The sequence below is a fragment of the Girardinichthys multiradiatus genome, chromosome 21, assembly GCF_021462225.1.
Source record: "Girardinichthys multiradiatus isolate DD_20200921_A chromosome 21, DD_fGirMul_XY1, whole genome shotgun sequence".
Classification (NCBI taxonomy): Eukaryota; Metazoa; Chordata; class Actinopteri; order Cyprinodontiformes; family Goodeidae; genus Girardinichthys; species Girardinichthys multiradiatus.
In genome coordinates this window covers 7,514,689-7,529,898 of record NC_061813.1, presented here as the reverse complement: position 1 = coordinate 7,529,898, position 15,210 = coordinate 7,514,689, and the positions used below count along the sequence as shown (strand labels likewise).

The 15,210-nt window shown below is 39.9% G+C and overlaps 1 protein-coding gene across 1 annotated transcript in view; it reads left to right on the top strand.

Annotated features, from left to right (window-relative positions):
* Nucleotides 1–14,677, top strand: part of si:dkey-225n22.4 (collagen alpha-1(XXI) chain) — a 97,792-nt gene extending 83,115 nt beyond the window's left edge. Inside the window, exons 30-32 of the mRNA XM_047349254.1 lie at nt 2,536–2,730; nt 7,345–7,422; nt 13,282–14,677. Of these exons, the coding sequence (XP_047205210.1) occupies nt 2,536–2,730; nt 7,345–7,422; nt 13,282–13,469 (461 nt within the window). The 3' untranslated portion in view covers nt 13,470–14,677. The remainder of the gene's footprint in view (nt 1–2,535; nt 2,731–7,344; nt 7,423–13,281) is intronic.
* Nucleotides 14,678–15,210: the final 533 nt, after the last annotated feature.

The window sequence follows — 15,210 nt, the reverse complement described above, 5'->3', positions numbered from 1 at the left end:
ACCACCAGGTGATGATCAGTGGACAGCTCAGCCCTTCTCTTCACCCGAGTGTCCAAAACATGCGGCCGAAGATCTGATGATACGACAACAAAGTCGATCATCGACCTCCTGCCTAGGGTGTCCTGGTGCCAAGTCCACTGATGGACACCCTTGTGTTTGAACATGGTGTTTGTTATGGACAAACCGTGACTAGCACAGAAGTCCAATAACAAAACACCACTCGGATTCAGATCGGGGAGGCCATTCCTCCCGATCTCGCGTCTCTCATTCGGGCTTGGCCCGGCCGGGTCCCGCGAGGAGCAACCCGGCCACCAGGCGCTCTCCGACGAGTCCCGACCCCAGGCCTGGCTCCAGGGTGGGACCCTGGCTCCGCCGTACCGGGCGACGTCACGTGCCTCGATATTTTTTTTCTTCATGAGGGATTCTTGAACCACTCTTTGTCTGACCCATCACCTAGAACCTGTTTGCCATGGGAGACCCTACCAGGGGCATTTAGGCCCCAGACAACATAGCCTCTAGGATCATTTGAGCACTCAAACCCCTCCACCACGTTAAGGTGATGGTTCAAGGAGGGGATGCTGCTGAAAAATGAAATCTTCATCTCCATAAAGCTTTTCAGCAGATGGAAGCATGAAGTGCTCCAAAATCTCCTGATAGCTAGCTGCATTGACCCTGCCCTTGATAAAACACAGTGGACCAACACCAGCAGCTGACACGGCACCCCAGACCATCACTGACTGTGGGTACTTGACACTGGACTTCTGGCATTTTGGCATTTCCTTCTCCCCAGTCTTCCTCCAGACTCTGGCACCTTTATTTCCGAATGACATCCAGTACTTGCTTTCATCCGAAAAAAGTACTTTGGACCACTGAGCAACAGTCCAGTGCTGCTTCTCTGTAGCCCAGCTCAGGCGCTTCTGCCGCTGTTTCTGGTTCAAAAGTGGCTTGACCTGGGGAATGCGGCACCTGTAGCCCATTTCCTGCACACGCCTGTGCACGGTGGCTCTGGATGTTTCTACTCCAGACTCAGTCCACTGCTTCCGCAGGTCCCCCAAGGTCTGGAATCGGCCCTTCTCCACAATCTTCCTCAGGGTCTGGTCACCTCTTCTCGTTGTGCAGCGTTTTCTGCCACACTTTTTCCTTCCCACAGACTTCCCACTGAGGTGCCTTGATACAGCACTCTGGGAACAGTCTATTCGTTCAGAAATGTCTTTCTGTGTCTTACCCTCTTGCTTGAGGGTGTCAATAGTGGCCTTCTGGACAGCAGTCAGGTCGGCAGTCTTACCCATGATTGGGGTTTTGAGTGATGAACCAGGCTGGGAGTTTTAAAGGCCTCAGGAATCTTTTGCAGGTGTTTAGAGTTAACCCGTTGATTCAGATGATTAGGTTCATAGCTCGTTTAGAGACCCTTTTAATGATATGCTAATTTTGTGAGATAGGAATTTTGGGTTTTCATGAGCTGTATGCCAAAATCATCTGTATTAAGACAATAAATGACCTGAAATATTTCAGTTAGTGTGCAATGAATTTAAAATATATGAATGTTAAATTTTCATCATGACATTATTGAAAATAATGAACTTTATCACAATATGCTAATATTTTGAGAAGGACCTATATACTCTGACAGATAACATCTACAGTTTCACATCCAATGCCTGCACGCTGTCATCAGGTAAAGCTTCTTTTTTTTTTAGCTTCATGTAATTGTGCAACAAAACAAGAAAACAGATAACCCTTAACTTCAAGCAACTGTATCTTATCTTGTTGTTTTTGAAGTTAAAGCAAGCCCTTAAAATTATACTAAGAATAATACTATTAATTGAACTCATTTTAATAAAAGAAACCTTATTTAAATTTATTTAAATAATTTTATCCAGAGCAAATATATGATCATTTAATATATGTAAATAGTTCAAACGCACTTAATGTAATATATCAAATAATTTAATGCATCAAGTGCATAACAAATGTTAATTTCCCACAGTAGTCCACATCAAAATGGCCACTATGATTAAAAAAGGTGTGAAAAGACCTCTCCTTAAACTAGGTCTTACAGTATGTCTATGGGTCAAATTATTTAGGGTAAATGGTAAATTGCCTGAACTTGTATAGCAGTTTATCAAAAAAATAAATACAAAATCAGGACTCCAAAGAACTTTACACTACAATCAGTCATTCACCCATTCATGCACACATTGACACTTTGAGAGAGGTGAGCTACAATGTAGCCACAGCTGGCAAGTCGGGTGAAGTGTCTTGCCCAAGGACACAACAACTGAGATGGACAGAGCGGGGATTGAACCGCGGCAAACCACCGATTACGCGACGAACTCCTACCACCCGAGTACAGCTGAATGGAAAGACCTGCTGATTTGTTATCTAATTTGAGCACTTTTAACAGGAGAAACAGCAACGTTTTACAAGTTTTGTGTGTCAAACATCTTCTTGTGGCTAGATCATGTCATCATATATTTAAAAACAGCATTTTATCCCAAAAAGAATCATTTATCTTTGTTTGGCTGTAACCTGCAGACCAACTCCCAGCACTGCTCCAGAGCCTCTCTCTCCCAACAAGGTGCGAGACCTGCCAAACCGTAAAGGGACCACCAGGTGAGCCAGGAGCACCAGGTCCCAAAGGGTCCATGGGAGTTCCAGGCTACCCTGGAAGAAGTGGCGCTCCAGGTTACCCAGGACCCCCTGGAATGCAGGGTCCTGCAGGCATTAAAGGTTTGATATGACCCATATTTACACTAAGAGGAAAAAGTCCATGTAAGGACAGATTTATCTTATTTGTAGACATTCCTTCTTTTCAAGGAAGAAAAAAATAAGAAATAATTAGAATCATGATAGAATGATGTAAGTCTGTTTTTTATGAAAACAGGCCATGACATATTTTCGGATTTCAGCAATGATACAATTTGCAGATAAAACTAGTCCTGACACACGGATTATGCAGCCAGGTTTGCTGTTTTCTAAATAAAAGCTATTTTTAAAGTTGATCTAATAAAATGTTGTGAATCTTAGCCTTAACTGTACTGATATTGTTGTGGATTTTCTAATCAAAGTGGGAGAGAAGACAACTCATTAACAAGAGAAAGACCGGACTTTGTTTTTATAAGTATATTCAAAGGCATACAGCGTTTGAAGACCCTGTCAGTGAGCTTAGTCAGAGGAGCAGAGCCCCAAACAAAATTTACCAATAGTATTTATACCAGTATGTGGGTGTTATCTCAACTTAAAAGAATCTTGAAATATGACCCCCAGACACTCCCCGGGTCAGCTGTAACAAAGTTATTTATGAGGGCACCCATCTACCATCCCGTGAGATACAACACGTCAGGGAGTGTTAACCATAAAACTCTCCTGATAATGAATTTAGTCGATCTCCTCTAAGTAACAAAACACAGAGGGCATAGGTATGATAGGTAAAAAGAAGGTGAGAGCATTAAAACAATTTTCCACAACACTATCAAGTGAAATAAGTGTGTTTGTCAGTTTCTTTGAACATCAGATCCACTGACTGACTCTGTTGCTGTTTGGTCTTAAAGAGATGGTTCAGAATTGATTTCAAGGAGGTATGAACAGTAAATATCTTACTTACTCTAGATAACTCTCACAGTCTTTACTTTGGTTAAACACACCTATTATTTTTTAAGATAATATCCAGTACAAGCAAAACCAAAATCACATTTAATAAATAATTTAAATAAAATTACAGTGTCTAAAATTTATAGCAGTTTATGCTAACACTTTATGCCACCATTACTTGAAATAAATTAAGTTTACTCCTCAGTGAGATATCTTTCACTTGAATTGCTGTATTTGTACACTTTATTAATTTTGTACACTGCAGTTACTTCACCAACTCATGCTTGACATGTTCTGTTTTGCAAAAATGTGTTATATGGAACCTGTAAAAGACCAACGTTTTATGCAAATATGCATAGAGCTCTACGGAAAGAAATGTGTAATGCAAGAGAGAATTTGATGATAGGGTTTATGCTTTGATTGCAGATAAGATACTATCAAGAAATTAATTTTGATCACTAAACCTGTTTGGTCTGGACAGGTTGCCAGTCTGTCATAGAGCCATGACACAGACAGGAAACTAGAGAACTCACTAAGGTCTCCTTTACTCTGGAAAATGTTTGAGTGGTGCTCTTCACAACTTCTATCATTTGGATGTGGGATTACCTCAGAACATTTGGTAAACATCTTCTAGTTTGAAGGCAATTGTGATACTATTATTCTCTTGAGGTGCATTCACACCGAACGCAAATGACACGACAGGAGCGAGCTATTTACGTTATGTTAACCCTATGTAGAGGCACGTTCAGGAGCGAAGTGAGGCGAAGGATCTAAAGGACGCAATGCGAACAGTGTGATTAAGGCAAATTGAGCAAAGTGAGAGTGAATGGATGGACGAGCAGCGAATTTCGTTGGAGTTGAAAAATCTGAACTTTTCTGTTAATTCAGTCTATAGCCCTATTTTCAGCACAATAGTTGTCATACAAGTATGAAACTCACAGCTGATGCTCATTGTACATCTATGTTCATGTAGGAAGTTATATTTTGTTCATAAGTATTTAATTTACAGATGCATATTTCAGCAAATCTGATTTCTAGGTCACCGATCAGCTTATTACATAATTATTACATAATTATTCAAGTTTGAGGAGCAGGTCCTCAAACTCCTGAACGAGCCTTTACGTAGGGTTACATAAGGTTGACATGATATGCGGAACTATAGGTTTCTGCACCTCCACAATCAGTTTCAGCTTTACTTTAGAGGAGATTAAGGTGCCATTCTGCACAAAAGGTTTGAACTGGCTCAGCACTCTGATGATTCCAAATTGGAAGTAGTCAGAATGGTTCTTGCACAAAATAAATAGTGGATTTTTCACTCATCATCCCATCACTCCGAGGTTCAAAAGCCTGAATTTTTTTATTCCTATGAGTTACGTTGCAACTATCACAAATTATTTTAGTTGTTCTCTTCCTTTTCTTTCCTCCTCTTCCGTAATACATATAATACAATCTGGACCAGTCTAACAGGCAGATGTTACAATTCCAAACCTGAAAAACTCACAACCTTCTTCAGTTTCCCAGAAACCAGCTCAAAGGATGCGCATTCTGCAGGGAGCCCAGCACATACAAATTTGTATGTGCGGTCTTTCATAACAAAGCCACATACACTCACCGGCCACTTAATTAGGGACACCTGTCCAACTGCTTGTTTTTTTTTTTTTTTTTTTTTTTTTTACCGTGCCCTGTCCGGCAGAGTATTGCTCAGAATTGTTGTCTGAGTGCAAAGAAATTGCCCAACAGGTTTACGTTCACAAGTAGAACATCACAGCTAATGCTTTAAAGCTCTGCTTGATATTTATAAAATAAACTTTATTATAAACTTCTTTGGGAATATTTCAATTGTTACAGACACGGAGACTGAAATGAAAAGGAAAAATGAAACTCAAAAAAAAGAAATGGGGAAAAAGGGGAGAAAAGGAGGAAAGAGTGGAGGAGAGAAAGAAGGATGAAGAGAATACAGGTCCTTCTCAAAATATTAGCATATTGTGATAAAGTTCATTATTTTCCATAATGTCATGATGAAAATTTAACATTCATATATTTTAGATTCATTGCACACTAACTGAAATATTTCAGGTCTTTTATTGTCTTAATATGGATGATTTTGGCATACAGCTCATGAAAACCCAAAATTCCTATCTCACAAAATTAGCATATCATTAAAAGGGTCTCTAAACGAGCTATGAACCTAATCATCTGAATCAACGAGTTAACTCTAAACACCTGCAAAAGATTCCTGAGGCCTTTAAAACTCCCAGCCTGGTTCATCACTCAAAACCCCAATCATGGGTAAGACTGCTGACCTGACTGCTGTCCAGAAGGCCACTATTGACACCCTCAAGCAAGAGGGTAAGACACAGAAAGACATTTCTGAACAAATAGGCTGTTCCCAGAGTGCTGTATCAAGGCACCTCAGTGGGAAATCTGTGGGAAGGACAAAGTGTGGCAGAAAACGCTGCACAACGAGAAGAGGTGACCGGACCCTGAGGAAGATTGTGGAGAAGGGCCGATTCCAGACCTTGGGGGACCTGCGGAAGCAGTGGACTGAGTCTGGAGTAGAAACATCCAGAGCCACCGTGCACAGGCGTGTGCAGGAAATGGGCTACAGGTGCCGCATTCCCCAGGTCAACCCACTTTTGAACCAGAAACAACGGCAGAAGCGCCTGACCTGGGCTACAGAGAAGCAGCACTGGACTGTTGCTCAGTGGTCCAAAGTACTTTTTTTCGGATGAAAGCAAATTCAGCATGTCATTCGGAAATCAAGGTGCCAGAGTCTGGAGGAAGACTTGGGAGAAGGAAATGCCAAAATGCCAGAAGTCCAGTGTCAAGTACCCACAGTCAGTGGTGGTCTGGGGTGCCGTGTCAGCTGCTGGTGTTGGTCCACTGTGTTTTATCAAGGGCAGGGTCAATGCAGCTAGCTATCAGGAGATTTTGGAGCACTTCATGCTTCCATCTGCTGAAAAGCTTTATGGAGATGAAGATTTCATTTTTCAGCACGACCTGGCACCTGCTCACAATGCGAAAACCACTGGTAAATGGTTTACTGACCATGGTATCACTGTGCTCAATTGGCCTGCCAACTCTCCTGACCTGAACCCCATAGAGAATCTGTGGGATATTGTGAAGAGAACGTTGAGAGACTCAAGACCCAACACTCTGGATGAGCTAAAGGCCGCTATCGAAGCATCCTGGGCCTCCATAAGACCTCAGCAGTGCCACAGGCTGATAGCCTCCATGCCACGCCGCATTGAAGCAGTCATTTCTGCCAAAGGATTCCCGACCAAGTATTGAGTGCATAACTGTACATGATTATTTGAAGGTTGACGTTTTTTGTATTAAAAACACTCTTCTTTTATTGGTCGGATGAAATATGCTAATTTTGTGAGATAGGTATTTTGGGTTTTCATGAGCTGTATGCCAAAATCATCCGTATTAAGACAATAAAAGACCTGAAATATTTCAGTTAGTGTGCAATGAATCTAAAATATATGAATGTTAAATTTTCATCAATACATTATGGAAAATAATGAACTTTATCACAATATGCTAATATTTTGAGAAGGACCTGTACAGCTGGAAAGTGGAAATAAAATTTTAAAAATGGCAAAAATCAGAAACAAATCCTATTTGGGAAATTGTATTCCATTCGCAGAGGGCCCCCAGAGGGCTAGTTAATTGATGGGGATACAGCATGTACTTGTCAGTGTACCATGAACTGAAATTATATTTTTAACACAGAGTTTATGTCGACAGGAGACATCGGAGACAGAGGGCCCAAAGGCAGCAAAGGAGAAGGTTACAGAGGACCTCCAGGACCTCCTGGACCGCCAGGTATGATTGCTGTCATCCTGCTTTAAAAAACCAGGGACATTTTTTGAGGTTCCAGATCTGAAATTCATTAAAACCTTTATGCATGAGGATTGACTAACTTTTATTTTAAGGAAACATATAGAGCTTAATTAATTTAGTACTGGTTTAGTTAATGTATGTCTTAAGACATACTGTAATTACAAAAGCACAGTAGGCTATAGTTCTATGGAAGCTATACGTTGTACATTAAAGTATATTAAAGTTCATAAACAAATCAGTCTCACAATCTCTCACAAATCAGTCTTATAATTTCAAACCATTCTAAAGGATGAATTTTTGACATTTCCAGAGAGCTATCTTTATCACATAAAAAGAAACTCACGGAGATGTACTGTACAGACCAATAGTTTGTACACGCTTTCTCATTCAAAGAGTTTTCTTTATGTTCATGATTATGAATATTGTAACTTCACACCGAAGGCATCAAAACTATGAATTAAGACATGTGGAATTATATACTGAACAAAAAAGTGTGAAACAACTGAAAATATGTCTTATATTCTAGGTTCTTCAAAGTAGCCACCTTTTGCTTTGATTACTGCTCCACACACTCTTGGCATTCTGTTGATGAGCTTCAAGAGGTAGACACCTGAAATGGTTTACACTTCATAGGTGTGCCCTGTCAGGTTTAATAAGTGGGATTTCAAGCCTTATAAATGGGGTTGGAACCATCAGTTGTGTTGTGCAGGAGGTGGATACAGTACACAGCTGATAGTCCTACTGAATAGACTGTTAGAATTTGTATTATGGCAAGAAAAAAGCAGCTAAGTAAAGAAAAACAAGTGGCCATCATTACTTTAAAAAATGAAGGTCCGTCAGTCTGAACAATTGGGAAAACTTTGAAAGTGTCCCCAAGTGCAGTCGCAAAAACCATCAAGCACTACAAAGAAACTGGCTCACATGAGGACCGCCCCAGGAAAGGAAGACCAAGAGTCACCTCTGCTGCGGACAATAAGTTCATCCGAGTCACCAGCCTCAGAAATCGCAGGTTAACAGCAGCTCAGATTAGAGAACAGGTCAATGCCACACAGAGTTCTAGCAGCAGACACATATCTAGAACAACTGTTAAGAGGAGACTGTGTGAATCAGGCCTTCATGGTAAAAAAGCTGCTAGGAAACCACTGCTGAGGACAGGCAACAAGCAGAAGAGACTTGTTTGGGCTAAAGAATACAAGGAATGGACATTAGACCAGTGGAAATCTGTGCTTTGGTGTGATGAGTCCAAGTTTGAGATCTATGGTTCCAAACACCGTGTCTTTGTGCGGCGCAGAAGAAGTGAACGAATGGACTCTACATGCCTGGTTCCCACCGTGAAGCATGGAGGAGGAGGTGTGATGGTGTGGGGGTGCTTTGCTGGTGACACTGTTGGGGATTTATTCAAAATTGAAGGCATACTGAACCAGCATGGCTACCACAGCATCTTGCAGCGGCATGCTATTCCATCTGGTTTGCGTTTAGTTGGACCATCATTTATTTTTCAACAGGACAATAACCCAAAACACACCTCCAGGCTGTGTAAGGGCTATTTGACCAAGGAGAGTGATGGGGTGCTGTGCCAGATGACCTGGCCTCCACAGTCACCGGACCTGAACCCAATCGAGATGGTTTGGGGTGAGCTGGACCGCAGAGTGAAGGCAAAAGGGCCAACAGGTGCTGAGCATCTCTGGGAACTCCTTCAAGACTGTTGGAAAACCATTTCAGGTGACTACCTCTTGAAGCTCATCAATACTATGAGTGTGCGGAGCAGTAATCAAAGCAAAAGGTGGCTACTTTGAAGAACCTAGAATATAAGACATATTTTCAGTTGTTTCACACTTTTTTGTTCAGTATATAATTCCACGTGTTAATTCATAGTTTTGATGCCTTCAGTGTGAAGCTACAATATTCATAGTCATGAAAATAAAGAAAACTCTTTGAATGAGAAGGTGTGTTCAAACTTTTGGTCTGTACTGTATATTCCCCAGGATTAAGAATTATTTAGAATCGAAAGGAATATGTGCACTTTAATTAAAGCTGTAGTCCATAACTTTTCTTAAAGGAGAAGGAGAGGAGATTTGGAAATTAAACCGCTTTATCATTCACATCTGCTCCCCCTCTCTTTCTGAAGGAGCTGAAAGCTTCACAACCACAACTGTAACACTCCAACATCATTAATAAATATTCACATAGATAAAGAGAAGGCGTTTGTGTTTATTTTGTGCAAGAGTGATTTGTCAGTCAAATTACGGTCAAAGTTCCCCACGTTTCGGCAGAAACGGTTGATTAAACAGTGACATATAGTAATAGTTATTAATTATTACTGAGCATTTAACAGTTGTAATTATCAAGGGCTTTTGGCTACTTTTACAACACCAGAGGACATCTCTGGCTTCGATTCATAAATAAGGATTTTTGGTTAAGAAATCAATTTTGTCAAATTCTGATTTTCAGTTATAATTATTGATAAATATTAATTAATCAATAATCATAGCCCTAACATATAGTATTATTTGTGTTTTTTTAATGCTTATAATAACTTGATAAAATACAATAAATTATTCAGTTTTTACCTGTTCAAAAGAAACTGTCAACCCTTCATCAGTTGAACCTTTGTTGGTTGCAAAGCTTGTATAGCACTTTATCAAGTCACAGGACTCCAAAGTGCTTCATACTACAATCAGTCATCCGCCCATTCATACACCCATTCAAACACTGACAGTTGTAGACCACATTGTAGCTACAGCTACCCTAGGACAGACTGACAGAAGTGAAGCTGCCATACAATCGGCACCACTGAGCCCTCTGACCACCATTATCAGGCAAGGCAGGTTAGGGTTATGCCTAAGGACACAACGACTGATCCACAGGTTACAGGATGAACCCCTACTACCTGAGCAACCATCAAGGAATTGGTAACTTCTGTTTTTGTTGCTCTATTACACACCTCCTGGCTGACTGAGGTGTGTGACCCATTTTACACACTGTTGGAATTATGATTATTGATTAATTAATATTTATTAAGAATTATAATTAGCAATCATAATTTGACAAAATTAATTTCTTAACCAAAATCCTCATTTATGAATCGAAGCCAGAGAAGTCCTCTGGTCTTGTAATAGTGGCTCAACGCCTTTGATAATTACAACCATTAAATACTCAGTAATAATTGATAACTATTACCAGAGATGTCACTGTTTAATCAACCGTTTCTGCCGAAACGTGTGGAACTTTAACCTTATTTTGACTGACAAATCACAGTTGTACAAAATAAACACAAAACGCCTTCTCTTTATCTATGTGAATATTTATTAAATCACAGCCTGATACAATCCGCTCTTCCGATTTAATAATCTTCACCTACTCAAACATGCAAAGTTCTACACAAAAGGGGCAAAATATCTAACTAAACTAAATAAAACAAAACAGCAGTGGGGGTGTATGAGATCAAACCAGCAGTTATGGCAGTTATGGCAAAATAAAAGGGGAATATGGTTGAACGAAGCTTTGGTTGCGCCCCTTCCAAAGTGTAGCTCAGCGGGACACAGGCAGTCATAAACCTTGCCCCAGCAAGGTTGTAAAATTCAGCCCACACAAAGGATCATAAACCCTTTTGGCGACAAACCAGTAAAACATGAAGTTTAAGACAAAGAAAATGGTTGATTTTCACCATAAGGTTATTGTAGCAGTCCAGTTTCACAGCGCACCTGCGCAAAGGTGTTCGCACGGTAAAGACACACTCCGAAAGTACCAGCAAGTTTCAAACCAATGGCATGCACATACAATTCAGAACACATTAGACTCTAAATGGCGACTCTAATCGCACTAAACTGTCCTCTACCCTGCCCAGACTATTTCTAAGAGAGAAGTTAAATTAAAGGATGGGTTTTACTTTGTTGAAGTCTTCCTTCTGAGCATAGGGAGAGAGGAGGAGGGAGAAAGTTGGAAGTTAATGTGCGTCCACAGTTAACTTCGGGAAGAGCGGTCAATCTTCGTCCTTTGGCCTCCTTGGCAAAAAGGAAAAATATGATCTGACCGTCAGCAGTCGACTAGAACCAAGCAAGGAGGAAAGGTTGCGTCTCCTTGAAACTCCGTGGATTTGGTTATGTGTTAAACTCACGTCTTCGATCGGCAAAGTGAAATTTCTGGCCTTCTCATTCCAGAAACCTCTTTCACCAATTTTTCGTTGGCCAACAATGAGAATAAATGAAATCCACTTGGGACTCTTCTCCAGAAATTGATGCGCTTCATTTGCTGGTCCGGTTTCCAGCGTGAAAAGCACTTCTTTCAAACATTTGCCTTCCTATATTGCCTCTTATAACATCAGATCTGGGACGGCCCCGTCATATCAGCCGCAGTGGCCGCTGGGTTTTGTAGGACAGACTATCCTGCGATACAAAATGGCTAATGACATTGGAAAGACATAGTGGCGTCCAACAACGTGCAAATGGTCCAATATTCAGCAAACAAGTGGTCCAACAACACACTGTTGTGCATTCTCGTTGATGAAAACTCCCTCCAATGAATACACAATTCCATTGGTCAAAATTGTATGCATGTGTCTTGGATTTAGTTAGCTGTAAAAGCCACAGGAGGTATTACAGTAAAATAATATTTATCACAGATTACTTACTTTACATCATAGAACATGGTCAGATAGTCAAATTTAAGCATTTCTTAAATTATTTTAACAATTAAACGTTACGGACTACAACTTTAAGAATGATAAGACAAAAATCAACTACAGCTAGTAACCAATCGAATCAGGAATTACATTTACCTACAAAGATTTACTTACAAATGAATGATTAAATAAAAAAGGCACAAAACAAACAAACATAATAGATATACTAATTCTACTCTACAACTACAGATTCAAACTGTTGTCTCATCCAGTAAACTGACTGGACTACTGCTTAAAAGTTTCCCACACTGCTTTTTCAGGGAAATTTCAACATTAACAATTTATTTTACCTTGAAGGACCCTCAGACACTGGCCTGCTGTTTGTTCTGTCCCACGTTTTTGGATACATTGATTGTTCCTCGCTATGGATTTAGAACTGCTTTGGATATGGAAGGGAAAGAATCTCAAACGAAGCAACAAAGTGATGCTAAAGACACATTAAAAAAAAAAAGACAAAAGTGAACAATGCCACAAAAGAAAAAAGTTATTGCAACCGAATATTGAAAGGGCAATCAGTCCTCTCAGATAAGATTAGGCAAGGTTTGTTGATGCATTCAGCAGCTTTCTTACTAAACCTAGACTCAGCACAGGAGCAGAAGATTCTGAGGAATGAGACATCATGAGGTTCTGATCAACCAATCAGAGTAATAATTATAATAGACCTATTTCTCAGGTTACTCCAGATTTGCCTCTATCATTCTTGTAAGACAGCTTATTTAGACTTCGAGAGACCTAGATTGTCAACTGGCTATTATTGTTAACATTATTCTATCTCTGTGGTGTTTTTATTTGACTATTTTTCTAAAACATGTAATCATTTGAATTTGAATGAAGTTCACCTTCATTGTCACCATCAACAATACTTCAAATTTGAATGAGCAAAATAAAACTATTCTTATATACTTAACAAAATATTCTTTTTCATCTGGAGGAACTTTTCACATACAAGGGTAGCTTTCATAAAAACAAAGGGTATGCTAAGCAACATCATGTGTTTCTTATTTTTTAGAGGATCCAGTACACAACCAGCATCAATAAAAGGTTATTATAGCTAGACCTGTCAACTAAAAGAAAAATATCTAACTTAATTTCCAAATATCAAGCTGAGTATTTGCCACAAGTCTTACCTCGCTTTATTTCATCTCTTGTTGTTATTGCAGGGATACAAGGTCCTCGTGGCTTTGATGGAATTGGCTATCAAGGCAACCAGGGAACTCCTGGGAAGCCTGGACTACCAGGAGATCCAGGTACACAGGGCAGCCCAGGACTTCCAGGAGTTTGTGATGTCTCCATGTGTTATCGGACCTACAGCCACAGGCAACAATACAACAAAGGACCAGACGTCTGACAACATGTGAGAATGACAGACTGGTTTTACTTGCATGTCCAAATGTTTGGAGGAAGTCATTCACTGTATCACTGTTGACTCCCTCAAAAACGACTGTGTGGAAATTTTTGCACTGGAGGCAGTTGTGACCTCATTACATCGGAAAGGGTGTCTAGGAGGTTTACAATCAAAGATGGCCAGTAAGTAAGAAGCCAAGTTTTCTCATAATTCCGTGCTAGATGATTTACAAATTCCTGGACTGAAATGAGGGGAACTTTTTGATCCAACAACAGTAAGACTGATGATTTTGGTCAATAAAAATGTCTACTTCTGCCTTTCTCTGACTATTGTCAAACTTTCCTAACAGAAACATATTGAATATAAATTAATCGTTTAGAATTCAAGAAAATATTATGCATTATAGCACCACAGTGCAGCTACTAACAAACCATTATTTCCACGTGTCATAGAGTATGTAGCTAATCTGCTCTGTATTTTGTTATCACTCTCAGTATTTAATATGGTTTTATTTGGAAATGTAATAGAAATTATCCAACATTATTGTACTTCTTCATCCTTATATCTGGTTTTCTTTTTTTTTTTACGTGTCCTGTAAGGCACTCAGAACTGTTGTCTGAGGACCAAGAAGAAGCCCAAAAGATTTACTGTCACAAGTGGAGCATTATGGCCAACGCTATAATGCTCAGCATGATATATATATATATATATATATATGTATATATATATATATATATATATAAATAAACTTTATTAGAAATTGCTTTGGGATTATTTCAAATGCAGTGGACACGGAGACGGAAACAAAAGGCGAAAAAAAAAAAAAAAGGGAGGAAGGTGGGCCCCACCCCCACAACAAAAACCAGAGGAGAGCCTTGGGGCAGTCAACCAGCAGCCACAGGGCAAACGCCCCAGGGAGCTCCAGGGGCGAGACAACAGGCCCTGACACTATGCTGGTGCAGAGCCAGCCATGGACCCAGAGACAGGGAGAACCAACAACGCAGCGGCGGGCAAGGGGTCTGTAATTGCAATTGTAAACTCCATTTATACTTAAAAGTATTACATGGTTAGGATTAGTTTTGTTCAGTTTTATTATTGTCTAGAATTATTTGACCCATTTAAAATTTGGTTGTAAACACATGTGTTTTGCATTGCCAGACAGAAACGCAGGAGTTATGTTTCTAATGTCTGTAATTGTGTAAATAAATGGGCGGAAGACCAAACCATGTTTTTTTTTTTTTTTACAGTTGGCGTTACCAACTTAGTGAACTCTGTGTATTAGACAGCTTTTTGAAATCCCTTTTTATAGAAGTTTGGACATGTCAAATGAGACAAAGTGTTTGGCCAAGATGGAAGGTATGTTTTGAGGACTCAATGTGAGGCTTTCAAACCCAAGAATACTGTACCCGCTGTCAAACATAGTAATGGTAGTATCATGCTCTGGATCAATCTCCCTGCAATTCACAATGGGGATGGGATAATTAAAAAAGACTTCATTGAAATTGTCCAACTTTACCCAAACTCAACAGTGTAGGGGTTGGATACAATTGAATTCCTTTGAGAAAAAGTACTCAACACACATCCAAACTGGTTTTAGAATGGACAGTGAAGACTATTAGAAAGCTTCTGGACGTTTGATGCTTTGAAACGTGTTGAGTAATCCAGGCAGATTTTGTGTGAAGTGCATGTCAAGGCTTGTGTCTGTCAGGTTTAAACAACCTAAAATACTTATAACATCACAAAA